The 27,327-nt window shown below is 42.5% G+C and overlaps 2 protein-coding genes across 5 annotated transcripts; one reads left to right on the top strand and one right to left on the bottom strand.

The window, feature by feature from the left end:
• Positions 1–3,023: 3,023 nt before the first annotated feature.
• LOC147136887 (insulin-like growth factor-binding protein 2-B) lies at positions 3,024–10,843 on the bottom strand. Its single transcript, XM_086052157.1, has 4 exons — positions 10,831–10,843; positions 8,863–9,012; positions 6,470–6,561; positions 3,024–4,510 (listed from the first exon to the last, which is right to left on the bottom strand). Exons 1-4 carry the CDS (start codon positions 10,841–10,843, stop codon positions 4,352–4,354), a joined length of 414 nt encoding a protein of 137 aa, XP_085908283.1. The 3' UTR covers positions 3,024–4,351.
• Positions 5,929–25,916, top strand: LOC147136886 (receptor activity-modifying protein 2-like). Of its 4 annotated transcripts, XM_086051772.1 has the most exons (5): positions 5,929–6,006; positions 17,103–17,259; positions 23,879–23,924; positions 24,037–24,172; positions 25,067–25,916. In XM_086051772.1, exons 2-5 carry the CDS (start codon positions 17,200–17,202, stop codon positions 25,299–25,301), a joined length of 477 nt encoding a protein of 158 aa, XP_085907898.1. In that variant the 5' UTR covers positions 5,929–6,006; positions 17,103–17,199; the 3' UTR covers positions 25,302–25,916. The 4 variants fall into 4 exon arrangements, 3 of the variants coding, with proteins under 3 accessions (XP_085907898.1, XP_085907899.1, XP_085907900.1); XM_086051773.1 differs by lacking the exon at positions 5,929–6,006 and having other exon boundaries at positions 17,061–17,259; XM_086051774.1 differs by lacking the exons at positions 5,929–6,006; positions 17,103–17,259 and adding an exon at positions 21,174–21,340.
• The last annotated feature ends 1,411 nt before the right edge of the window (positions 25,917–27,327 follow it).

Raw genomic sequence — 27,327 nt, 5'->3', positions numbered from 1 at the left:
ACTTCAAGGGGGGGCCACGACAGGATTCCAAAGACCCCCGAACATGCACCACACAGACACACCTAAAATGCAAACGGTAGACAGGAGACCTTGTGGTTTATATATACTGCACAGATTTTTTATGAGAGTACAGTGGTGCCTTGAGATACGCACAACTCCACTTTTTGAGATAAAGGCTTTCTTTTGGTTGATTTAAAAAAAGAAGAATCCAAGCTCCTTATTGGCAGCACCAGTTCAAGTTTACCGTCAAGCGAAACATACAACAATAAATGGACATGGACACGTCTTACTTAGTCCGCTAGCTTAATTCTAATGCTAACAATGGAGCAACATATGTAGACAGATCTTATAATACTCTGCAAAGAGCAACTAATATTACTGCTGAGCAGGGACGTACCGGGACCTAAATTTGGCCGGGAATATTCGTTGATCGGTTTAGATGGCGGCAAACATGCCCCAAAAACATATTCGTTGACGGGAAGGGGGGGCAGATGTGCGAAAACATTTTTGTCAAGGGGGAGAGCGTGGCTGTTCATGGCTGCTTATTTTTCATGTTTCCATGCAGGTGTCTGCTCACCTTTTCCACCGCGTGGACTTCTGAATGCGACACATTTGAGGGCCACAAAAATTGCAGTCCTCAGGGGGACGTGAAGAACTTTGAGCAACCCCAGATGTGAGTGATTGGGGTGGGGGTCATTAAAGGATGGCCGTCCCCCCCATTTTGGTATAGTGAGCAGATCAAGGCTCCTGGTGGTGTGCGGGTGTGTGTGTTTGTGGGGTAGGGAGGGGAGGGCAGCGTCTTTGACTTCAGGGTGGAGGGAACATGTTGAAGATTTGATTTGTGTGAACAATTACTATTTCCCTCCAAAGCAACTGGTCGCTGACTTCAAAGCACACAAGGCCTTTTATGACATTAATGAGGGCAAGCATGTCGAAGGGATCCATCCCTCCGTTCAATCGCCGCGCATGCAACGTGTCCATTACCCCGACAATGGCGTTACATTCGCAGATTTTCGTTTGTACGCTGAAGCCCCCTCGCTTGATCGCATGTGATGTCGCAAAAGCAAAGAGCCCCAGAATGTCCCGGTGGTGAGCCAATGTTGAGCGAGTGCGTCCCAGGCGAGAGCGCTGTGACTTTGGAAAACACTTCTTGCTGTCTGGGGAAGCCGCTCCACTCGTATACAAAACAGGACGTCGGGTAGGACATGTTTGTTTGTGTTTACGGCCGATTCTTTGTTCCTCCCCCCCCCGACCCATTTCAGGACCAATCCACTCTGGAGGCCATCGCCACTGTTGGTCAGCAGCGGCAATTCTGATATTGTGGTGGATAAGAAAGGGAGTTGTCGGCTTTTCAAACCGGTGCCGCTGAAATGCAGCGAAGGACAGCAAAACGTCTTGCCAGGCAGCGCTCCTAGAGGCGGTCGACGACTCACATTTTTTCACTCTTGGGTGCAAAGTGACTGTGGCTATGTTTTGCTCAAACAATCATTTACCTTGTGCTTTGAGAAGCTCCCAAATTGTCTCAGTAAGCAATTTCGTGAAAAGCTTGGCAGCAGATTCTAATATGACCTCCCTGGTTAATATCTGAGCGAGCATTCCTGCTCACAGCACAATCCATGCATGGCCAAAGTTCACGCACATCATTTCTGTTACATTTCAGTGATTCAGGAATGACGGGTTAAAGATGAGTGCACCAACACACAATGCACCAAGCAAGGGAGGCAGACACTCACCTGCTTGTGAAGAGTAATAATAAAAAGCAAATAATTAGGAAAAAAAAAAAATCCATTTTAGTTCCCTGGTCTGAGCTTCGTATTGATTTTCTTTTTCAAATAATATCTATGATTTCATCACCAAAATTGCAGAATTTTCATATTTTCTACATAGGGTGGGACCTGCGGCAGCCTCACCTCAGGTTGCGCAATCCCTAAAAAAACCCAACAACAACAAAAAACAGAAATAATGCAAAGAAACAGCACCATCTGTTTGTAAAATGTTGGTACTGCGCTGTCTGTCTTCACATGTAAATATCTATTCCTATTTATGATGTTTTCAGACCCTTGTTATTTGCGTTCAGATTTTCCATATTCAAGCTAATGCATTTTTGGATTGCGTTGGACTGCAGATGAAGCGCGAGGCAGGTAGACAGGACTCCGCCTCCAAACCGCCTCCGTGACAGGCAGCCTCGTCCACAGCCACACTTCATACGCTACACCATATACGTTAGTGTGCAGATCCGTGTATGAGGCGCATGTAGCGGACACATCAGCAAACCCAGTCACACGCCACCGCGTGGGAAACCTTGCTGAGCGACCAAGTATGCTCATCTTACCTTTTGTTCTTCTAGACTTTTGGACAGCGAAGCCCGTCTGTGGATTAAAGAAACTAAATGCACAAGTACAGGTCTGGATTTCTACGAGCAGAAGTCATAATATGAGCCTGTAAGAGCAGCCCTAATTATTGACTAAATTCGAGCTCTGTCTTTTGTCCGTTTCTCGTGTGAGAATGGCGACATGAGCCCGTTGAGCATTTTCAAGCAATGATGGTCGAAAGGTCCTCCAAATGTTTTCACCGTTAAGGTATTTTCACATTTACCGAGTGTGGGAATACAGTCGTCCCCCATCCCCAATAAAAAAAGTGGTTTTCGATCATCAAATAAGATGTTTACCCTGGCTTGAGTGTGTGTGTATTGTCTTGGAAACGTGGAGTCAACGGTATTGTTTATTCCAAATCATCTTTTGTAATTCGTAATCTCACTTGTCAACCTCCGGTCTCCCCATTCGACAAGTAATTACCCGTCATGTCACCACTTCGTTAGTGAATACGCACACAGGCACACACGCGCGCACCCCCCCCCCCCCCCCCCATACACACACACACACAGTCAGGAAAACTAATGACTACTGCAAGTAAACAAAGCCCCGGGTGCACATTTAATACAAACACTGAAATCGCAGTTGTGAATTCTCATGTTTAATAGCAGAAAAAAAAAAAAAGCAAAATGGGTCAATGAAACGGTTCTTTTGTTTTCTTGTGTGATCAGTTTCAAATAACACAGCAGCAGAAATGATTACAAATCACGGACATGATGAGGCTCCAAATCATCTCCGCTGAAAAAACACTAATAACACAGGGGAACAATTTCAAAATAAAATCTGTTGCGTAAGATTTTTATTTGGATTGAAACAAAAATTGGCATGCTGAATCCAAATGTCAGAGTCAGTCAGTTTTTTTCTAGCACGTCAATTATTTTTTCTCCACAGCTTACCAAATAAGCAAAAATCCACTGATGAGCTGTAGTAAGACTTGCCAGTTTAGTACGATTGGGCTCATCTCCAGCTACGTGTCAACGTGTTTGTGCACTCACAATGGAAACAGTGCGGTGAGAGGTGTGTGCAGCTCCCAATAGGTCAGTTCCATCAACATTTGCAAACAGAAAACTAGCCTAGTAGAAATTAAGAGGATTAGTGCTGGCTCTGCTCTTAACCTATACTGTTGTAAGTTTTATTTCCTTTTATGCTGGTTTTTAGAGTTTCCAAAGATTGTAACTATTCCGTCTTAGTGTTTTATTTATATACATACACATTTATTTCATGTAAAAAAAAAATAAAAAATGGGGATGCTATAGCTCAAAAACTGAGATCACATTTGGACCCCAAAATTTGTTAAAAATAGCCACCAGACCTAACTCAAGAAAAATGGGGTTCTCCAGTGTAATTGCTTCTGCCGCTGTCATGAATGTCTGTGGATTGTGACCAAAAATACCTCTGAAGAAAATCAACAATTTGACCATAGGAGTGTATAAAAGAATTTGTGAAGTAGGTCACCGAGGATAAAATCGAAGAAAAAAAAAAAACCTTCCGGCCTTGCAGTTTCCCACAGTGCAGGACCTTTGAATGTCTTTCAGCTCATTGTTTGGAATTTCCTGCCAGCAACTCCACCTTGGTCAATTAAGGCAACACACTGTCTGCCCTGATGTTTTCCACACATCAAGATGCATTTGATGAGGTTTCACCTGAAGGCTGCGTCCACGTCTCACTTCATCGAACAACACTTCGCATCTCAAGTTCAATAATCAGCATTTCATCGATCAACCTGTTATACACCTCAATCTTCATGTCAAGTCAAATCCCGAGTCTTTAACGCCCAAGTTTTACTTTGGTCAAGTAACAAGCCATCAAAGTGGGGACTCCAGTCCGAGATGCAATCACTGGAATCCTCACCACAGGTAAAAATCGTAGGCAGCACTGTACCATCTTTTTTTGCCAGTGAAAAGGAATCAATACCGAGTAGAGCTGCGTGGACCTGAGTAGGTACCGTGCAGTGGAAAAGAGGCTTAATGTGCACTTTATTAGCGGAGGGCTGTTGCTATGGGTGTCGCTTGGAATTCTTGCTGAAGCTGCTTACAGTTGGGATCCCCCCTGACTTTAGGCGTGGCCGGAATTTCCACCCCGGTTAATGGGTTAACACACCAACACTCGCCCCGCTGGCCGTTCGTGGAGATATTACACTAGGGCATGGAGAAAAGGAAAACATATTTCAGACACGTTGGACAAGTCAGGAGAAAAAAGACCCAAAAGACAGGGAGGGGTAAAGCCACGCAGTGGGACATTGGGGTGTGTGTTAATTGAGCAGCGCGTATGGCGGCTTGAGGAGTGGGCGTGCGCCTTTGAGTGCGCATCGCTCTGGTGTCGGGCGGAGGGCCGGCCGGCCGGCCAATCGGATTGGGTGGAGCCGGCCTCACCCAATAACAAGCCATCTGTAGGTCATGCCCCCGGCTTAAAGCCACACACTGAAAACACTTGGGTTAAAAATAACACCATTTTGGGTCAAAAATGGACCCATCTACACATTGGGTCAATTTGAGCCACCTTCTTGCTTTGTTTTGTACAACACAGCTCCATTTTTGGGGTTGTTTCTGCGCAAGACAACCCACAAAGTTGCGTCGAATTGACCCAATTTGTGGATCGGTCCATTTTTGATCTCAAATTGTCTCATTTTTAACCCAACCGTTTTTTAGAGTGCCTCGACTGACACACATGCGCATGACAGAAGACATTTGCCCGCACTCGCTATTTACCCCAACTAACCGTCCAGGCCCCAAGCCCCCGCACCCCCCGTGCGTCCCCAGCTGAGCTGACATCTACTCAGAAAGCAGGTCGTGATTGAAGTGGACACAGTTTACGCCGCGCACGGCGGGTGGTCGGGAAGAGGACGACAAAAAGAATGAAGGGGCGGAGAAAAGACTTTCCATTTTCTTCCTTCGATGAGAAAGAACAAAAAAGTGACAGTTACAGTAATTACCCCGCGAACAGGAAGGACGAGTCCAAAGGGGAGCCGAGTGAGTGTTGAGGAGGTACAGTGTTCTTCCCTGGGAACGGCGCAAACAATGCCGTTGTTTGGACCGCTGACGAAAATTGGCCGAGTGCTTGAGAGCCCCGCTTTAGCAAACGCTGGCATCTCTTCAAATCTTCGGTTCTGCTCCGCGATCCTCGCGAGAAAACACTCGTTAGGTGACCCCGTTTGTCCTTCTCTGTCACATTTGGGCGGACGAGCCGAAATTCCAACGCCAGCCCCCGCTCAGCACAAAAGCCTTCCCAGGAAGTTCGCCAAACGGTTCGCAGTGCCTTGTAACCTTCGAAGCGCTTGCCGCATGCGCGGTGACGTCTCCCGACGCACCGCTTCAGTGCGCGTCTCATTGTCTTGACAAGAGAAAGGGAAAGACGGTGGTAGGATGGCCTCGGTTTCCCTCTACTGAGTTGTTTCCGTGCCAGGGGAAGAGAGGGAGAGCCGGAATCTATTTGCGGCCCCCAAACTGACGCGGGGCTTTTTCGCACTGCACTTACGTAACGCAGTGCGCCATCGAGCAAGCCATCCATTGTGTGTGCGCTGCCGCGGCACGGGGCGCCTGCCGCCTTGGCTAAAGCGCCCGGATTGGAAACATTTGAGAGTTGTACGATGAAAACAGCATGCGGAAAAGGCGTCAGCTTGTGCGTCAACGAGGAAGTGAGTGGCAACACGCAAGCGAGTAGACTGCCAGTGCTTTGGGAGCATTAGCCAATACCTGTTGCGGCACGATGACGGTGCTGTTGATTCACGGACATGATGGGGCTCCAAATCATCTTTGTTCACTTGTGCAGGCAAACTCGCCACCAGAAGCGCTGCGCTAAAAGTTCTTCATGTCTTGATGTGTGTTTTTGTTCATTCGGTTTTGATTGGTTGTCATTTCGTGTAGTCCCCGTGTCCCTTTTTTCATGTCTTGCCTGTCTCGTTAGGCGTTTGTGTTCACCTGTTCTGGGCAGTCCCGTCCCTTGTGTCGACCAATCAGCTCCCTCGGCCACTCGTAGCTTGTCCAGGTGTTCCCCGTGGTGTCGCCAGTTTGCTTGTATATAACATGCCTGCTTTCTTTCGGCTTTTGTCACGTCATTGTGTTTGCTGTCAGTTGAGCGCCGTTCTGTCCACAGCTCACCTGTTTACGGTTGTAGAGTCCGTGCTGATCGCAGTTTGGAAATTTGAGCTCATAAAGGACCCGCAAGGCACCTCCGTTGTCCTCTGAGATCACTTTGCCGATCCGTTGATATATTGGATAGGATATATTGGAAAGGATATATTGGGAAAAAAACCCCTCTATCATTTAAGTGAGGATCTTTTCGCTCTCACATTTGACTTTTTTTCAAATGTAATGAATTGCGCAACATTGCAGTTCGGCGTCAGATTGTGCAAAAATCGCATTCTCTACTTTGGCTATAATTGCTGTTTAGCTTTTTGCACAGAACAACAAACAAAGTGAAACAGCCGTGTTATTAAAACAATTATGTCGTATTTATTCCTGACACATTCATGACTTAACACCAAGAAAAACTGAGGGCATTATATTATCCAATGTCAGCATATTCCCTCCGATTAAGACTTGTAAGAAGCCGCTAATATCAAAGGTGTGCGTTTTTTGCGTGGAGACGGATCGACTTGGCACCTGCATATTCATCAAAAACTGAGCAGACATGCGTATGACACATGCGCCTATACAGGCCAGACCTACACATGCGCGTATAGAGACACATACTTGCAGCATACAACTTGTGTCAGGCGGGTTCAAAGAGATGGAGTCTTAGATCACTTGGCTCAGGATGAGAGGGAGGCGGAGGGGAGCAGATGGCTTTTGCTCATCTTACTACTCTTTGCTTGCAGTCTTTGCACATAGTGTGCACTGCAGCTCATCAAGCTGGAATCAAATCATTTGGGATTTTGCCACCAATGGCTGTTTCAACACAAAAGTCTCCACTTCCTGTTTAGCTTCGGGCATGGGGCCGTGAGACGTTTTCATGCGTCCTGTCATGAAGAGAGACGTGGCATTTTGAGAGTGGTGTCCAAGGGAGTTAAAAAAAACCCCAACAATTTTCTAGGTCATGTTCAAGACCCCTAAAATACATCGAATTTTCACCTGAACACAAGCGCTGACCGAAACTGCTAAGATCTTGATCATGTTGAGGCAAAATACATACTAGGTGACAATATTCTACAGGGACTTGACGTGAACTTCACAAAATGTTAGATAAGTAAGGAACGTTTTCATAGTAAACGCAACAAAAACCAAACAGAGACTCCCCCACCCCCACCCCCATAGTTCAACTACTGAATTTCCCATCTTTTCCATGAATAACTGGGCTCACTAATATTTGTTTCAACTCACCGCAAGCCTTTACACTCACTTCCCTCCGACCGGCAAATCACATCGTATAAAAAATAAATAAAATGGTACAGACAGAGTGATGCGTCGACGGGATGCGGTTTTCCCCACTAAGCAGGCTAACTCCCTCACTTGGGCTTGCAACTGTCTCCACGGTATTTCCTGTCCCGCTCCAGTTTTGCCGCATCACGCCGACACATTTTGTCAGGGCCCAAAAAATGAATGACGTCCGCGACCGCAGTTTTACAGTGTAGTCGCGCGGCTCTGTTGTCGGACTGGGTTTCAAGGTTGTAAATATATAGCAGACAGACCCAATTCCAGATGGCGAGCCTATTCCCTTTGACAGTGTGTGGTTACAACTGTCAATATCTTGCTCAAGAATACTTGGAAACGGTCACGCTGGCCACGAAACCCGCTATCACTCGAGCAGCCCAGCCAAGCTGCCCCAACCTCCAACAAGTCTTCACATCGGTGGTTGTTGTCTTTTGAGAAATTGATGGAGAAAAAAAACAAAACATCCCGACGTAAAAAAAGAATAAAGACGACAATCACGCCACGCAGCTTCTGCGAACGATTAAACGGAAGTCGTTTTGCAACACTTGAGCGGCAATGTTTTTGTTTTCAAGCTATTTTCACTGCTTTCATTTGGTTAATATGCGTAAAAAAAAAAACCAAAAAACTAACAGATGAAGTGGGGACCGGGCCATTAGAATCCACTTAGTTAAATTAGACCACATTTGCATACACGAGGTTCCCGGACGATGTGGATTTCATCTATTTTGGGGGTTGTTTGCAACGTAACCCTGGCAACAAACAACAGGAGACTGTGTGTGCGAAGCCACAAAAGCATATAGAGGATCACGGTTCTTTTGCTGTATCGCATCGGGCGTTGTAATTATTTCACTCGTGTCATCCTTTTGATCTATTTCATTTATCTTTTGGTCTTGTATTTCTCGAATAAGATTTAGAGTTCTGGAAGACGTTTTGGGTTTACACTACAAAACGTTTTCTTCATGCGTGAGTGTCTGATCCCGGACGTATTAAACATCTGATCCCGGACACATTAAAATGTGCTTTAATCGCAAACAACATTCCATCCAAAGACAAATCACCACAATGAAGTCAACACTTTGCCTGTCCTCATAGTTTGAATGCTCAGAGACGCATTTGATCACGATGAATCGATTTCATGCTGACCTTAAACGCTGAGCTTGTCTTCATCTTGGTTTTGCGCTGGTGTAGATGTTGTTTCTTCGCAGACTCTTGCCAAAAGAAAGCATATAAAGGAGGTGCCTTGGTGATGGGATCCTCGCTTCCAAGCCCGTCTGCTCAACAAAAACAAACAAAGCTAAATTATATACGAACGTAACACAAGGGTGTTTACAATCTTTGATGCATTTTTTTTGCACAGACACTAATCTTGCTGATTGCTGTTTGGAGGGAACAACCCAACCCAAATGTGTTGTGGAGACAATTTTCTGCATACTATTAGCCAGTTGTTTTTTGCTGAATTTACTCAAATTCATTTTATCAAGTGGTTGCACGAAATGAAATTGAGTACATTCAACCATCATTTTTTTCAGTGTGCCTTGAGGGTTCATAAGATCATTTGTAATAGATTGTCTTTTTTTTTTTTTAAAGTCCACACCTTAATAAGGGGACCAGAGCACCAATAAAACAAACTTAATAAAATAATTAGCCCTCCCTACCTTAGCTTTAGGCCATTTACAGGTTGTGATATGATTGCCTGCTATCACATAAATCTGCCTGTGCGCTTGCATTAATTGCTCCCTCACTCTCTTTTGACACGTTGCGTTGTACAGGTGAGGCAAGACAAAATATTTGTTGCCTGGAAGCACAAACTGTACAGTGGGTCAGACGTTGCCAGCATGAGTGCTTTTGGAACATACGTGGGCAACGTGCCTGCGGCGATTGTCAGCGGATTTTGGAACACAATGTGAAAATAAGTCCACTTATTTTCTATTTTTTTCCAAAAACTACATTTGTACTTGTTTCATTTTGAAATTGCTTCATTAATTATAACAAATATAATGTGGGAATGAGAATGGACGATATTATCAAGATCCATTACTTGAAATGAATGACAAGTTGCAAAAAGTGACTGCTGTCTGTATCCAGCTATCTCTGTGAAACCCCTCAATGAACCCCCCGTCGACTTCCTCCTTGTCATTATTGCTAATTGCAGTGTGGACTCAACCACGGTCCTCCCCCTTTTTGCCATGAATTAGAAGTATCTATTTATAAGTACAGTATATACAGAATGTAAGTTACGTACTTTGTCATAAGACACAATGTCTAAATGGATGTCTGTTCCTAGGGTTTTGTATGTACATGCTGTGAACTGGATCAGACTAAGGCCAATAAAACTTAAAGCGCATACAATATAAACCTAAGAACAACCAAAATTAAAAGTGCTTGGAAGTTCATGAAACAAACAGAGCTGGGCTTCGTCCCTCGACGCCAGTTGGCTGACTCCGACCGACTGGGACCACGTGGTGCGATTAAATATTGCGGGACGGAAAATCTGGGACGCAGTGACGATGCCAAACAACAAACAAACAAAACAAGTTTGATTGCTTTTATTTGTACATAAAAATGTGCAAATAACGAATAGGATGTCTGTCTGCAAACACAAACTTCTCTCAGTCAAAGGAATAAATGGCAGCGGTATAATGAGGTGTAAAAATGAAATGTTGATCACAGAGACAGTAATCTGAGAGCAATTCCAAGAGCAGTCCAGGGGGCAAATCCACCAGGGGGAGCAATTTGCCCAAACTAATGGCAATGATTGAGATTGCCATGTATGCTGGAATTGTCTTTCCAAGCGTGTCCCTCCTTACTTGCCGTATTGTGAGTGTGCAGCTCTAGTTACGGTACTCGCCCCTCCATCGTCAGTTTTGGCTTTACGGTCCTGCTATTTGGCAGATTTTTTTGGTACAGTTTGTAACTTCATTTTGTTCTTCTTTTGGTGTCATTTCACAGTGGACCCCAAGATGGTAGCACTGTATTTTGTTTGATGTGGTGTCAATTTTGAAAGAAAAAGAAGGAAAACAGGAAATATTTGAGCTCAGTCTACTTTTTTGAAAATTTAACGTGAAATCCACTTCAATCCTGCTTTTTACGCTTGCAGAACATGACGGCTGTCAGTTCATTGTATAATGTACATCTTTGGCCATGGTGATTAGTGATCTATATTGTGAGACCTTTGTGAGTTACTTTGGATGGAATGGGGATGACTGTATTTACAATACTTTCCAAATATCTACATATGTTTCGGTCGTGTCATTATACATAGAGCATTTGGGGGGGATGGTGGGGGGTTGACATAGCGACCTGTGCAATTGCACACTTCACACATGCCAGTTACTACCATTGATCATGGCATAAGGTTTTTTAGTCTCCAGCAGTTTTTGCCCTTCGATGGATTATTTCGGCTTTGAAATCATTTTCTTTGAGTGAAACAGTTTCCACATGTGACCAAATTGAAGATCAACCATCGATCTGGAATTTCATGACATTTGAAGAAAGTAACTAGGCAACAGACACATTAAAATGCTCCATAGATAATTATGTAACGTATAAATGGAAGCGGGGAGCTCTTCTGAGCACCTCTCTCCAGTACATTTAAAAATTGCAAGACCGGTTTGAAACACGTCTAGCTCATGGCAAACCAGTTGGATCTCAAGTGTGCCTGGATTTTACACGTCAAAACATGCCACAGATTTCTCAACACAAAAACTAATGAAGAACTTCTCAGGTCGGACAAAGCTACTGCCCCAGGGTTGCGCCAGCACCACCGGCGCATCATCATCCTCCTCCTCCTCTTCATCATCATCATCATCATCATCATCATGAGTTCGAGGAAAAACATCACACTGGCACAGGCGTGTTATTTCAAGAGCAAGAATGCGAGGTCGGCAATATTAATCCAAACAACTTGGCAACGATGTAACATCTCCACAACAATATATTTTATTAGCAGTACTCTTTCTCTTTCATTATTTAGTGCGGCGAGGCCATCGTGCAAAAACACCGTCTGATGATGACTGACTGGCACAAGTAACTATTGCTGAGGTAAAAAGGCTGTCGTGAGAGTCTCTCAAAGCTGCTATTTAAAGTGCTAAAGCTGTATCTGTAGGAATGCTGTACTTGTTGTTGATTTATTTTATTTCATTTTTTTATTGATTTTATTGAACATATAAACGACATGAAAAACACAAAGGAATCAAAAATCAAAAAAATCAAAATAAAGGGTCAGTACTTATCTTAATTCAGTAAAGTTTATATGTTCATGGGGAGTAGGAAGGGGTAACTTGTACTTGTACTCTCATATGAAAGCTAATTTGGATGTGAATGCATTGCATCGAATTACAACTACTGATGTGAGGTTTAATTCAGCGTGAAATGAAAGTAAACAAGTCGAGATTCACAAATGTACAAAAGTGTCCTGATTTGTGTTTTTTTTTGTTTTTTTGTTAATGTTTGCATTGTTTTGGTTAGATTTTTGTTTGGTTTGCTCCTATGTCTTGTTTTTGTGCATCTCTTGTCTTCATGACTTGTAAATTTGTTAGGTTTTCATTTCCACTTGTTCATGTCAGTCCTGTTCCTTGTGTCAACCAATCAGCCCTCTCCAGCCCCTCATTTCTTGTCCAGATGTGTCTCGTTGTCTCGTCACTTTGCTTGTAGTGAGTTCCCTGGCTTCTTCAGTGTCGGATCGTTGTTGCTAATCATTTTAATCAGGTCTCGAGGAATAGGATTGAAGACCGCTGTCTTACAACGTTAACTAAAAAGTTAAATGAAGCGTTATCTAAAGTCATCACATTTTTAAGTGGCTCTCTCATCCGTCAACAGATTTTTAAAAAATCCGATATTCGTCAAAATACCGATTATCGGAAACAGCCAATAATCGTCTATCCCTATGCGAGTGCCGTATGTATTTGTACTCTGTTTTATTCCCAGCAATGTCTTGCCATTGGAGTCTCTTCCTCCTTGGAAAAAATGAAATTAAAAAAGAGCAGACAGCAGCTCCGTCCCTTGGTATCGCCTCCGTCCTCTTGACACAGCCGGAAGTCTGCCCGACGGCAGCCGTTTGGCTGTGTCACGCTGGAGGACAGGTGCTATGTCACTCCGATTGGTGTTTTGTCTTTGTAACATAAATTTAACATAAAATCTGAGACCAAACATTGTAAATCAGTTGAAATTGGTCTAATGATGAAGACATTTGATGCTGACAATGCAACCTAAGCTATTTGCCGCCGGCTATGTGGTATGTGCGTGTATGTCTGAGTTAGTGTGTGTGTATGTCTGTAATTAGGCCTGCAAAAACAGAGGCAATCCTCTTAGGTTGTAAATTGAACATGCCTAAGAGGGACAAGCAACCGCTGAGCTATGACATCCCAAATGTTAACTGAAGCACGCTCGTGTGTCTACTCGGGTGCAAGTGGCTGCTTGCAGGTGTTGAGGAAGTGGAAGTTGCCTTTGCACCAAATTGTTGTCTCAACAAATCACAGGCAGTTCATTCTCCCCTAATTAGATGTAATTATTTTTGCCAAGGAGGTGTCAAATTCCAATTTGTCCCTGGCGTTGAGGTAATTAGGACAGGAGAAAAAGACACACGCGGCCCGCTAACCAACACTAAATGGCTTTTGTCGTGCGTTTCAGCCCTTTGACTCAAACACTCGACAGTGAAAGAATCTAGTCCTCATACATTCTAAACCCCCATCTCATCTCAAACCGTGTTACTTAAAGGAGGTAGTGTGACACAGTGCAGAGAATATGGCCACTGTTTCTTTTCTCAAGAATCAAATTGGGCAAAATGTTTTGTTGTGTTTTGACCCCATACAAATACAGCATTTACTCTCCAAACTGGCCGTACTCAGTTTTCAGACTTTCCAAAAGTCCCTGTGTAGTGAAAATAAACATGCCTTGAAAAATTGATACCCCACAGAGTGTTGTCAACAACCCGGCCAAGGTTGAATGATTAGAAAATGACAAGTATATAAAATGAGGCTTTCGAATCGTGAAAAAAATCAAGCCATCGTCTCTGCTCTCTGGGAAGACTTCGCACAAAAATGGATGCTGCTGTGGCTAGCGTTTTGCTTCTGCTTACACATCCTTGCATTTTGAGCGGGAAAAAGATAAACACTTTAAGCCTCTGGTGGCTAGAATATATCCCACTGGGTCACCACAGGGCTTTCCACTCCGTGACGGGAGATGCTAGCTCGCTAGCTAACATGCTTCCGGGGCTAGAGATTAGAAACAAGTCTTGAGCTGTATGGAGTGACGATTCTCAAACAGTTCAACAATATTTACAAAATAATGCTCGTGGATGTTAGACGTGTTTCGTAATTGCGTGCTTACATCAACATAGCGTCATACGTCACTGACCAATAATTGAAGGTATTTACGACAGTATTTACCAGTTTTTCCTGAATTCTTCCATCGCCTCTTTGCAAGGTTTAAGACATTATCATTCTCTTTCATGCTCACTTGCTCTGGTTTAATTTGGCCTGTTTTAATATCCGGGTTATAAAGAAGGAATCACCCCCACCTCCCCCCAAAAAAGAAAAAGAAACAAAAACAAAACCAACAACCACGAAATTGAACATTCAGTGAGCGGAATCATTTGTCATTAGAAGCCACCATTTGAAGTACAATAAATCCCTCAGGCTTTATGTTGTGAACAAATTGCACAGCTTGTTTTGCTTTTGTTTTTAATTACTGTTTGAATGAAAAAGGAGGAGGACTTTGCTCTCCACTCCTCAGGGAGAGTATTCCCAGAATTGCAAGCACAAACGTGCACCCATCCGGACTGAAAAGTCAACGTTGCCTATTGACGACACATCCCCATACATTTGTAGTACAGAGATGGTGAATGAAGCAAGTCTGAGCAGGGGATGACCTGAAGGGCAATGCCTGTCTCATGCTGACAATATGACAGCAGAAAAGGAACAATAGACACGGAAAGATTGAGTGATTGGCAATAAAGGAAAAATATACTTTCCCACGACAGTACTCGGGGTAATATGGGATTCTGAAAAATAACAGAATAGATAGCCAGCTGCAAATCACATGTCTTTAAGGGGGAGTGAAGCCCATCCATCCAGCACAACTGCTTCTAACTGGGGACTGAAAATGCAACTGATTTACCAAAAAATGGTAGCTTCAAACCCAAATGGCCAACTTCCTTTTCAATTTCCTGCATGGCTCCTTAATCCGTTAAGGACGGGAGCGCATAACTGCGTTCCTACCACTCGAGCCAGGAGCGCTGTTGCGCCTTTCTACCCTTGAAGCCGGGAGAGCGTATACGTCATTTTCCATTTATTATTTAATTCTCGTTCTCTAACCAATGAAATGCATCAGAATAGACATGTGACGGTGTCGCGAGTTGTCGGAGGATATCTGGAATTTTTTCGATCAGTAATGGCGGACGCCGTTGATCGCGGAGGCTCTGAAATGGATAATGGCAGTCGTCTATATATAGACAACGCGCTTGCGGACTTTCAACCAGTCGAACGTGATATATGGTTAAGATATATGTTTGTAGATAATGACAGTATCGACGTCTTTGTAACAGAAAAGAGGATGGTAATTACCACTGGATTTTTTTAAATTAGATGTAGTGCATCTCTTGCACTGACGCTTTATTTTAATCTCTTCGATTGAAACAGTAAAGATGAATAAACTCGAGTCTGTGTGAAAGCCAAGTGTCTAAGCTCTAAAATTCTTTTGGAATTATATTTCTGTCTGCTACAGGGGCTGAGATATTAATTATTTTGTAGATGTTGAATTTCTTTCTTTGTGAGAAATATCCCGACCACATTCTGAATCTAGAGTCAGTGCGGCTCATTTTTCTTTTCATTTTCCAAAGTTTGCTTCTGTGTGAGACTTGCTCTGCCCACATTAGATACGGTTTGCAAAATAAACGACACTTTAGCGGATATCTACTTCTGACTTGGGCTTATTTCGTGGGTGGATGCTCGAGTATGAGTTTGTCAAAGAACGAGCCCTAAAATTCGTCTTCAAATTCTGGCATGAGTCCTTGGGAATTTTTTTGTGTGTCCTGTTCTAATAGACATGTATGCCAAATTCTGTGTCTATCGGTGAAATGTGTCAGGTTGGCAAATAATTTTCAACCTTCCAAAGTTTGCTACTGAGTGAGCGACTTTGATACCATGCTCCGCCCACATTACATACCTTTATGGGGGAAACCTGTGTCCTGTTATGTCCTCCGAATTTCAGGTCGATCGATTGAACTGGCGTCAAAGAGGCTTTTCAGCGGAATATGCACGTACGAGTTTTCTAGCATGTTAAGACTTTCCAAAAAGCAATTCCAAGATGGCCTTCGCTTCATGCGAGGATCCTAATAAATCACGCTTAAGTATAGGAAAAAGCTTGCGGCAAAAAATAATGGAATGGTTTGATGGCTTGATAGCTTGGAGCAAACGGGGTAGAGGTGAACGATACCACAGTGATTACACTGGCAGCACAGTGCGCTGAAATTTACTTAGAATTGTACAGCGTAAACTCAAAGCACGCCGTTCTGAAGAATCGTGTTTTCTCACGCAATTCTGCTTTAAAAAGGAAAACCACGGCATAAACCTGAGAATACACGGCTTACAGTCCAGTACAGTTTTGAGGTGAATAGCGTGTAGGCATTTACAACAGACAGCAACCTCAAATTGTACATTATATCAGCAGTTACTCACTGGGCAAGCCAAATCAAATAAAGTGAACCGAGGACAAACCGCACTTTCTCTCAACTGATATTCAGCTCTCATTTCGTAGCGTTTTTCACGCAAGTTGCACAGGATTGTTTTCAGCACTGGCGAGCGTAAATCACCACAGTTACAGTAAGCGCCACGGCCGATGCCAGCTGTGGGGGTTAGCCGAGGTCCCGACTTTGCTGTTGTTTTTCCCTCTCCGATTGACATGCGCATTGTGGGTGCATAAGATTGGACGCATAGATGTGGGATATGACAAACAAATATCATGTGGTCGAGTAAGTCCACAGAATAAACAGTCATTTTAACCTAGAGTGGCGCCATCTCAACGCTTGTGTAGATGCATTCTGTGGCCGTTACACTCATAAAAGGTGGCACATGAGTTCCTTCTGAACGTAGCAGTACAACAATTGGCCGCAGATATTTGTGTAAAACAAAGATATAATTGCACTCTTGTATTAACTTACATTTAGTGATCATACTGAGAAGAAGACAACATGTCACATGTCACATGTTGTTGCTAGCTAGCTAGCATTCGCTTGACTTTTAAGCTATCAAAACAATCGTGTTCCCAAAGCTCTGCAAATGTTGTGAACAGAGTATCAAAAAATGCAAAATGATCTTAAGATAACTTTGGAAAAGGTACACCTCACTTGTCTGTGTTTTTCCAGATGAGACAGATGGTTTCTGAATGCCTGAAGCTGGTGATTTTTAGGCTGGCACAAGAGACAACGCATTCGCCTCCACAAATCATTCCTGGACCCAACAATGTCCAACACTTCTCTTAAATCAGGCCATGGAGGGGAAATAGCCTGCTTCTCTGAATCGGTTTGTCTTTCATGTTTACCGTTCATCCATGTTGCTGCTGTCCTGTTTTTTTTTTTTTTTTTGCCTTATAAATCCTTAAGATCTCAATCAATGAAGAATTTAACCATAATGTACTTCACCGGTCATCCAAAGACAAAATATTGAGGTTGGGGTTAGGGTTACAATTAAACCCAACCCAAAGTACAGATTTGAAAGTATGGGTGTTTCCTCATGTAGGAAGTAAAAGTAAAACACTGTCCAACAATGTAAGTACTCAAATAACGTACAGATAAAATCTAGTAAAGTAATGAAGATTTTCTATTTTGTTACTTCCCACCACTCCACTTCAGTTCCCTATGATTGTGGCTGTACAGCAATCCGGTACAAGTTATTAAGACATCCATCTAAAAAATGGTATAGGACAATTTGTACAAGGTCTGTAAATAATCAAGTACAAAATGTGGACTGTTAAGCCCGTGTCTGTTTGACACCGGATAATAAAACATATAAACAACATAAAATGGTGCCATATCGATCATACCGTCGACTTATGCCAACGAGTATCTTTCACCACACACAATGTAACTTCTCACATCTGGGCTCGTCAACGTGTAATACTAGGGGCGTTTAAGGACGCAAAGCTCTCTTTTTCTCACAAGCCAATAAATGAACTCAAGATTTACCCAAGCTTCTATGAGAACCAGATGCCTGGCTAAATGGACATTAACTTTATAGGTGGAGAACAGGCTAGACACGTCCAATTCAGCACATAGTATGATGACATGCAAAGTGTAATTGAAACTGTTTAATTAATAATGTGCAGAAAGCAGAAGAAGTAGGAACAAAGAGTAGAAGCAAGTTGAAGAATGATGCAGTAGCTAATGTAAGAGCAATTAGCTAATGAAGTTGGTGTGCTGGAATGATGGGCCTGCCTATTTTGTGTTCCATGTTTCATCATCTAGACAAGTGCACTACAAAAGTGAGAGACTTTGATGCCATGCCGACATTAGATTCTATACGCGAAAACAGTTTTGCGCTTAAGTCTTTCCTGTGTCGGATACTCTCCTCCGATCGGGGATCACTTGGGTGGATTTCCAAGTAGCAGTTTGTCAAAGAATTCACCCAAAATGGCGGCTTCAAAACAAAATGGCCAACTTCCTGTTGCACATCGTGCATAGGTCCTTCATACTCCTGTTATGAAAGACATAGAGCCTCCACCCAATTACAACTGCAGCAGTTTTAGTGGGTCAGGTTTGAGTTTTCCAGATGGTTTTGCCCTGTGCATTGTCATAAACTGGCCTTGCCTTGACAATATTCAGTGATATTTGAGAATGTAATAATGACCTAAAGCCAACCTAGCATTTCTTCATCAAATTATACAAGAGAAAACCACCAACCTCCTAGGGTATTTTAACAACAACAACAACAAGTACTACTTTTGTACCATTGTAGCAGCAGTACATTAAATATTGTTTTCCCAGAGATTGATGTGCTCTACCAGAAGAGTGTGGAAAAACAAAGTGATTACGCTGTGGTTTTTCTTAGGGTTGGGACAAGAAAGTGTTGACTTCCTGACTTCCCGATAGTGATACAAAAGTTCTGACGTGAGGCTTTCTTCTTGGAGTTTGTTTCTTCTTCTCTCTGAGAATCAGAATCATTTATTGGCACAATAGAGCCGTGGAAAATGATGGCAAAGTGTCAGTGCTCCAACGATGAATGTATTAATCATAATACAACAAGTGCAAAAATGCCAAAGTGTCACAATGAACCGTCGAGTCGACTGTTTATTATGCTCCAGGCGAGGGGAAAGAAGCTATGGGAATGTCTGGTAATTTTGGCGTGCAGTTTTTGGCAGCCCCTAGCAGAGGCTACGAGTTGGAAAAATGTCTAATTTCTGTCAGGCAAGTGTGTCAAACAAAGATAACAGCTGTTAAAAATCACCTATGAGACACAAGCAGGTATTTTCAGCTTTTGCGGTCTTTCGAGACCCAATACAGGATCCTCCAAAGGTTTATCGTCATGCATGAAATAGTATTTTGGCCATCCACACACTGAAAGATAATCAAGCTGTTTTTGTTATGATTTTGTGTCTTCCCGACTAAGGAGATCAATTGCCCGACTGTCTTATAAGAGTAAGTGAGCTCCCCTGATGGTAAGAAGTATTTTCCAAAGCAATCTTTTTTGACGGCATCACTATCCTACAACACTCCCGCCTCCGGTCCTTTTATCGGGCTCATCTATCTGGTAGTTGATGATTTGTGTGATCATGCGAGAGTTATGTCTTTGAGGACGGGATTCTTAAGCGGTGGCTTTGAGCTCAGAAACACACTAAGGCTAATTTACAACTTGATTTATACACTGGTGAATGTCGTGATACTTTGGACGCTCCAGAGCACAGTTCGCAAACGCCGCCACGCAGGTAAGAGACGAGATGTGGAATTGCCTCACGCTAAGCCACACGCTAGGACGTACCTGTTTTCATGTCAGAAGTGTATTGTTGTGGCACACCACCATTTGCTGCTCTGTCAATAAGAATTACCTTTATGACTATCATCAAGAACTTTTTTGAAAATAGGACTTCTACTGTGGCTGTCCCAGCATGACAGACATTTACACATGTGAAATCACAAAAGAAATTGCTACATTGGAAGTATGAAAATGACACCACTCCCCCCCCACACACATATATATGTATATATATATATATATATGTATACGTACGTATGCATATATATATATATATATGTGTATGTACGGCTATATATATATGTATATATACGTATGCATATATATATATATATGTGTATGTACGGCTATATATATGTATGTATATGTACGTGTATATATATATATATATATATATATATGTATGTATACGTATATATACATATGTATATATGTATATGTATATGTACAGGCACTTGTCATTAAGCAATGTCCAACACTTTCCAAGTAGTGTAAGTGCAACCTTCAATGTGGTGTCAGCACTATTGCATAATTCACATTTTCAGTCGAGCTGGTGTGGACAATGAAGTCATGTCTATCAGACCCACCTATGCTCAGCCTGCATAATTTTACTTTTGGCTGTGTTATGACAAAGTAAAAGTCAAAAATACACAAACTGTGGTGGCGTTGTAATTGGTGGAGTCAACGATCCCTAAAAAAGGCTTTGGATTTGAACCCACAACTCTTGCCTGCTTTAAAATTCTTACACAGAGTTGTCTTGTTCCCAGTCCGTGGAAGTGTTTTCCATGACCATGAGACTGTACCGATGCGTCACTTAACGCTGTTCTATTTGCACTGTTGCCTCGACTTAGCCTTTCATTTGATGGCGATGGAAATGTTTTCTTATGACCACTCTGCAAAAAATTCTCCACTCATAAATGCATTATGGTGATATTGTGGCTCCGCGTTGCTCGGCGACCCCCCGAAAGAACGGGCAATAGCCAAACAACCTTGGAAACGTACACACTCTGCTGAGGCGGAACCATCCGATGCCGCGATGAGTGAGATGTTTCAACTGGCCTGCAGAAAGAACAACCTTTCACATGAGCCGTTAAAGTCACGGCAAATCAAACGCCGCTCAAATGTGCTCCCTTTTTCCACGGCGTGGACAGCAAGAGTAAGACTTGATTTTGGAAGTTGGAGTACCCAGACGCCAAGATTCAAAGCCCAAACCTCAGAAGGGTGATGCCAGCGTGCTAAGAGCTGGGCCTAAGCAGCTAAATTTGTGCCCTATGGGAAAGAAAATGTAAATAGGCCTGAACCCTCAAAATAATTCAATTCACGAGCTGGGATCGTGTTGGCTTGTTGACACTGAGGCCTCTGGGTTCAAGTGTCTCTTGGGTGGGGGTGGGGATCGGGGTCATGTAGAGGGGCTGCATATGGAACATGACTTTGGGTAGCATGGGAACAGTCGGGCCTGGTCTGGGAAAGGAAGCAGGCTGTCCATTGCTGTTGCGTAATTAAATGAGCTCCGAGTTGCAGTGATAAGAGCAGAAGAGTGCAGAGCCTGTGACCGCCTTGGCCATCTGTTGCTCTTCCTGAATCGAGCATCAACACTGTACATTGCATCTACCAGCTAAAACAACAACCATAAATGGTAGGTCAACTTCTCTTCCATTCTCTTCCGCTTTAGCCTACCTGAGTATTTTTCCAATGTCAAATTAAGATCAGGATATCAAGTCAACCGCGTTTGACATCTTGACTGACCAAGATCTCGGCCACTTACAAACTGGGGAGCGCAACAACACAGATGAACTGAACCATGCGGCATTGATGAAGATGACGCAACCGATTCGTAGACGACACATATTCCCCACCCGTGGCTTCATTTGCATTTTCGGTTAGTCAGCTCACAACATTAGCAAAGCTTCCGGAACACGTTGTTTTAAACCATTAAATCCTGAGCCAAGGCTAGCTAGCTCTTGGTTTAGACAAATCACAACTGACATGTAACGTTACCATGTTTTTACAACCAATTATTCCATTGATGAATAAAAAAAAAACATTTTGCGTGCAACAATGAAGCAATATCACATGCGACAGAGTGACATCGCACCCTCTAGACATTTTGAAACTGAGAGCTACTTGTTGGTTTCGGATCCAAACAAAGGGAAGGGCTACTACTTCGATATCCACGTCTGAGGCTGCTTCAGGTTCAATGACCTCACTTACAGCTTATTGATACTACGGCTGCAAATAACCATTATTTTAAGAATGACTGGCTATTTTGGCCCCTATGAATTGATTCAGTTGCTGTTTTGGTCTGTTACATGTCAGACAATAAGAGCAAATGTTGCTCATTTTCTAAAGTAAAAGCAGAAGTTTGCAAATGTTTTATGTTAAACACAAAGCTTTCATGGAGAGCCACAGAAATCAGAGAATATTTACTGCTCAAAGGCTGAAATCAGGTAAGTTGGACAATTTGAAGAGTCCAAATAATTTATTGATGATCAAAAATGAATGAATTGTTGTACCTCTTCTTGCAACTGCACCGGTAACCACCGATGGGCAAGCGTGTATCTGAGCACCGTTTTATGCACATCCAAAAAGAAAAACGAAAATGGTGAAAAACATTTTCATGTCATCTCTTCACAAATTGAGTTCTCCATCTTTGCACTATTTCCTCAAACTTGTATAATGTATTTAGAAATAAATCTATTTAAGTCTTCATTTAACAGATACTTTAGGTAAAGGACTTGAATTATTATTTCTCCTTTTGTCCTTTGTCTTTGACCCAATTTGAAGCGTTTTTTAGTATTTTTTTGTATCTGGCTGCACTTTCACTACTGTAGTCAGAACGTAATCTACAAGCTCCTGACCAAAGAGCTTTTTTTTTAAAAAACAAAACAAAACTCTTTTCACCACTAACATATGGTTTCACTGTCTGCTTCCCAGTAAATGTGTCTGTTTAGATTGCTGATTTCAATCGCAGGCACGTTATGAATTAGCTTCCCAGGTGGGCCTAGTTAAAGGAATATTACTTAAGAAGGTTGTTCCACATTATTAAGCAAGTCATAGTTTTTATACTTAGTTTGGGGAAAAGAAGGATCTTTATGCTGATAACAAGCGCAGAAGAGTCCAATGTCTGGGAAAAGCAGCGGGAATAAAATCATACCGTTAAAAAATATGTGCACGCGACTCTGATATCAAATGGGTTTGTCCAGATAAAATTTTATGAAGCAACCTTTCTTTCAGGCAAATGCATCGCAACAAGAAAGCAGCTGTTCAAAAGTTCCGGATGAGCAAAGTATTTGAAGCTGCTGGTGTCTCTTGCAGTCTTGCGAAAACCTGTACTTCGGTTACCTTTAGCCAATCTCACAAGGAGAAACATTTGCAGTGAGCTTCCAAATATGTGAATAAATGTCTGGCCAATTGATTTCTTTTAGACTGGAATTATGGTGCCCTTGTAGGGTGTTTGATGGTGTCAAACTGATCCTTGAAGCAAAGCTATTTTGCAAAACCTCTCTGGATTCTCTCCACAGAAAAGGAGAATCAAACAGAGGTGGGCATGTGACTAAATTTTGCCAGTCCGTCATTTGTCAGTCTGTCATTTTTCGTGACGAACAGAATTGTAATTGTCAGTCTGTCAGTCAGTCCGTCTGTGAGTCCTTCAGAAGTCGGTCGTCCGTCAGTCCCCCCCCCTCCAAAAAAAGAAAAAAACTCAGCCTGTCAGTGACGGACTTGAAGGACCATCGCTGACTGAGCCGTTTAGTGACGATTCCACTGACGAATGAAAAGCCACTTCCGTCATTTGTCAGTCTGTGATTTTTATAAGGTGTCCCGTCACTCGTCAAGTGTCAAGTGTTAGCAAAACGGGCGTCTGTCAGTGACAGAATGATGGGGCGGTCCGTCTGATGGAATGCCCACCTCTGAAAATAAAAACATAACATTTTGAAATAATAGTAGTTTGGAACACTGTATTTGGGGTAATCTTTGAAATGTGGTGGATTTGTTCAAGAAAATCGAGAATTCTATAAAGTGATAGCACTGTGGATGATCACTGGAAATCACATTGTTTCAGAAAATAAGAAAGGCTAATATACTAGAACACAGTGTATGTACTCTTGTATATATTGTTCATGTTTAACTATGCAAAGCATCAAATATTTCAGCGTATGTTTGCTTCTTCCAACAGAGGACATTGATTTCCTGCACGCTGGCGTTTGTCTTCCTTTGGACAGGCAAGGCAACGTGAACTAAAAAGTTACATCGCTTTTCATTCCCAATCAAATTCCTCATTTTTTTCTGTTATTTGGATGTTTTGCCAAAGTTGCGCGTGTCTGCATTCTCCAGGGTCATCGGGGACAATTATCCACCCATGTGACAAGCACATGTTTGCCAGCAAGGTCCACATCTGCTGGTCAGCTTTTAACAAGAGTATGGAGACAAGCGGCTACCAGCAAGGATGCACATGGCCAGCTGTAAAACGGTAACGCCGTTGGAAATCATTCATTGGAAATCGTTCATTGGAAATCCTCATACGGATCTTTCAAGGGCACCGCAACGGTACTCGGCTAGTCGACTCGCGTCCCTCCAACTGGTTGACGGGCCTCTTTGGAGTATTAAATCTCCGAAGCTTTGTACTACCGTTCCTTAACTTTGATGGAAAATGTTATCGGGTCAAGGTGAGATGAAGAAGTGTCTTCAGGATCTGCACGTTTTATTCTTTGTTAAGCTACACACATTTGGAATGTGGCTCCAGGATAGTCATTGTGTTACATCAATCAATCAATCAATAAATGCTGAGTACTTACAGTATTTCCCGATCGCATTGGTGTGTGGAGAACCATCACCAGAACGCCCATCATAGAACCCCCCACCATCCCCTGCAACTCTTTGTTTTTTTCAGTTTCTAATGTAATTATCTATATTTTTCAAATGATATCATTTGGGGCTCAGCCTCAAATTGTATGTTAGGGCAGAGTGTTGGTCATCAAAAGAAAGCCATCTTGTTGATCAGACTTCCAGCAGTGTGGCTCACTTTCCTCTTGTGGATGTTGACCTCACTAAATATCATGTAGTGGTAACCTCTGGTGAAATTTACGGCATTCAAGTCATCTTACGCACGCGTCTCCACCCAGGGGATTTGACAAATCAAAACTATACAGTTAAAAACAGACTGCCTCGGCCGAGCTCGGATGTTTTGGCTTCTGTCATAGTTAAAAAAAAAAAACATATATATATATATATATATATTTTTTTTTTGCAAATGCATTTCCTATAATGTCATTCTAATTGGTGACTTTTCAAGATGTTTGTTGTTTGGAACAAATGCAGTTCACAGCTTTGGATTTGAGTCATGAAACATTCTTTTCTTCTGTAGCATCTACTACGATCTGAAGCGCTGTGTGGATCACTGGGCCGATGTGTCTTTGTGTCGGAGTCGGGGATCTCTCGTGGACGACCTCTTCCGGGAAGTCCACCAGAAGTACTTTGTTTCCTGTGGACGTGTCCAGGACCCGCCGCTCGACACTCTCATCATTCTAATCGCACCGGTTATCTTTGCCACGTTCCTGATGCCGTTTCTGTGCGCCAACTTGGCCACATGGAAAACGTAGATGTGATGCCAAGATATCTTACAGTCATACAATGTGTATGCTTCGTCATTTAGTCGTGTGTTCACGTTGATGTTGAAGTGTCAGTTTTAAGTTCTGCATGTTGCCATCATGTTCAACTGTAAAAAACACAACTGGTGTAAAACGTGAATTTAATTTGGATCGACTTTAAAATCTAAATTAGTGACATCCATGGCAACAATTGTGGTTAGCACAACGAACCAAACGAGTTGTTTGCTCTAAAACAATCTGCTGAGCTGTTTAAACTTCTGAATTTATATTGGGGGGGAGGCAATACAAGTGACAGTTCTGTAAACTATTATTTCTTGTTGTGTATCTTCTTGTTGTAAAATGCAGGAAAGCCAATTGGCAAAACAGGTGCAAAACTTAATATTTAGTTACTATTAGAAAAAGCTCATTGGGGGCATATCCGTGCTTATTCAAGAATTTGGGGGTTTAAAAAAATCCCAATACTATTATACCTTTAACTCAAAGCCCTTGCTCCTTTCAATTGTAATTATTTAAAAATCACTTCTTGTTGATGTATTTCCTTTTGTAGGACCTTTCCAATAACAAGCACAAACATATTTGTTGCAGCTAATGTGCATAAATGGTCTGTTTGGTCCAGTTTTGACTTGTTTTATGTTTTTAAGCACTGATTGCCAAGTCAAATTGCTGTGTGTCCACTTGATGCATTTGTCATATAAAAGTGCTTTTGATTTTGAATAAACTTCAATTATTCACAGATTTTTGCTATTTGCAGTCCGGCCCGCGACCAGCTGGGCTCCACTGTGTGCACTTTTAAGAAATGATGCCCCATTTATATTGCAAATTGTTGAGCCCCACATTACGGCTGAGGAGAAGCACGATCCAGGGCATCTGGCGCTTCTATTTATCGAGAGCCCCGTCTAGCCGTGCGGTGGAAAAGGTCGTCTGGGATGTATGCGCCGCGGATGGGCATGAATAGTTGATCGTACGATGACAAGATGCTGCCTTGACACCAACACAATGCCGCCTCATTTGCACATGAATAGCGTACCACCCACATTGTTATTGCTGAACATATAGCGTCCTCATGAAAGGATTTGTTTACATTCCGGACACGTAAATCAACTGTCAAAAGCACGGCATCTCCAGCGTCTGTTGTTTTGGCCAACTGAGTCAAATGACAAGAGGTGGCATCAGACCTTGTGAGAACGGAGGCGTCTCAGAAGCAACACAATAGTGAATTTGTGTGCGTTTTGTTTTGTTTTTCCAAGCTGTACCATACATCAAGCAGCCACGCGTGACGCTTTTGACATTTCTTCGAGGGTAACATCCAGGCTATTTATTCCTGGGCCAGGTTTGTCTTTTTTTAGACGGATGTCAAGCGTTGCCTCATTGCTGGGTGTGTCATTCTGTACATCGGCGTAATAACTATACTTTTCAATTTGGCAGAACTTTTTATAGTCGCTGTAATGAAAAGCCAAACGTGATAATCTGCCAAAGCCTTGAGACCATCCAGGACTTAGAAGATGCCTAGAAGTGTTTTTTTGCTTTTCTAGTTTGACTTGTGGATGTTTGTGTTTCTTGCCCCAATACTTTTGCTGTGAAGTCTGAACTCTTCGGACGTCTGATTTATTGACGCTGAGTTGATTAAAAGAAAACCTGCACAATGATTGACCTTCCTGCAATGAAGTGACTGAAACGCAATGAAAAAAACAATTTGATTTGTATGTTTGAAATACATTTATTCCCGACAAAAATAATGCTTTACAGTCAGGTGAAGGTCTTCTTTTTTTTTTTTTTTTGTCAATAGCAACAAAACTATGAACCTGTTTCAACCGGATCCAAATGCCGAAGTGCTGAACTGTGTGCGTCGGGGCACCGGCTGGAAATTGAACCTATGCAGTACCACTGCACAACCATAATATCATGAATACTTTTCAAAATGGCAATATCTACGAGGATAAATTCACATTGTCATATTTGTACAGCAATCCCGTCCAATTGATTTTTCTGTTAACCATCTATTTTTTGGCGTGTTGAA

Source organism: Filicampus tigris, chromosome 14 (assembly GCF_054856515.1).
Source record: "Filicampus tigris isolate MCC_2025a chromosome 14, RoL_Ftig_1.0, whole genome shotgun sequence".
NCBI classification, from domain to species: domain Eukaryota; kingdom Metazoa; phylum Chordata; class Actinopteri; order Syngnathiformes; family Syngnathidae; genus Filicampus; species Filicampus tigris.
This window is presented reverse-complemented; position numbering and strand designations above follow the sequence as displayed.

Coding starts and splice junctions, on each gene's coding strand:
- LOC147136886 (XM_086051772.1), top strand. CDS start 17,200: ATGTCCAACACTTCTCTTAAATCAGGCCATGGAGGGGAAATAGCCTGC. Junction 23,925..24,036: donor GTTTGTCTTCCTTTGGACAG/GCAAGGCAACGT, acceptor TGCATTCTCCAG/GGTCATCGGGGACAATTATC. Junction 24,173..25,066: donor ACATGGCCAGCTGTAAAACG/GTAACGCCGTTG, acceptor TTTCTTCTGTAG/CATCTACTACGATCTGAAGC.
- LOC147136887 (XM_086052157.1), bottom strand. Junction 6,562..8,862: donor CAGCATGAAATCGATTCATC/GTGATCAAATGC, acceptor GGATCGGCAAAG/TGATCTCAGAGGACAACGGA. Junction 4,511..6,469: donor GACTCTACAACCGTAAACAG/GTGAGCTGTGGA, acceptor TCCATGCCCTAG/TGTAATATCTCCACGAACGG.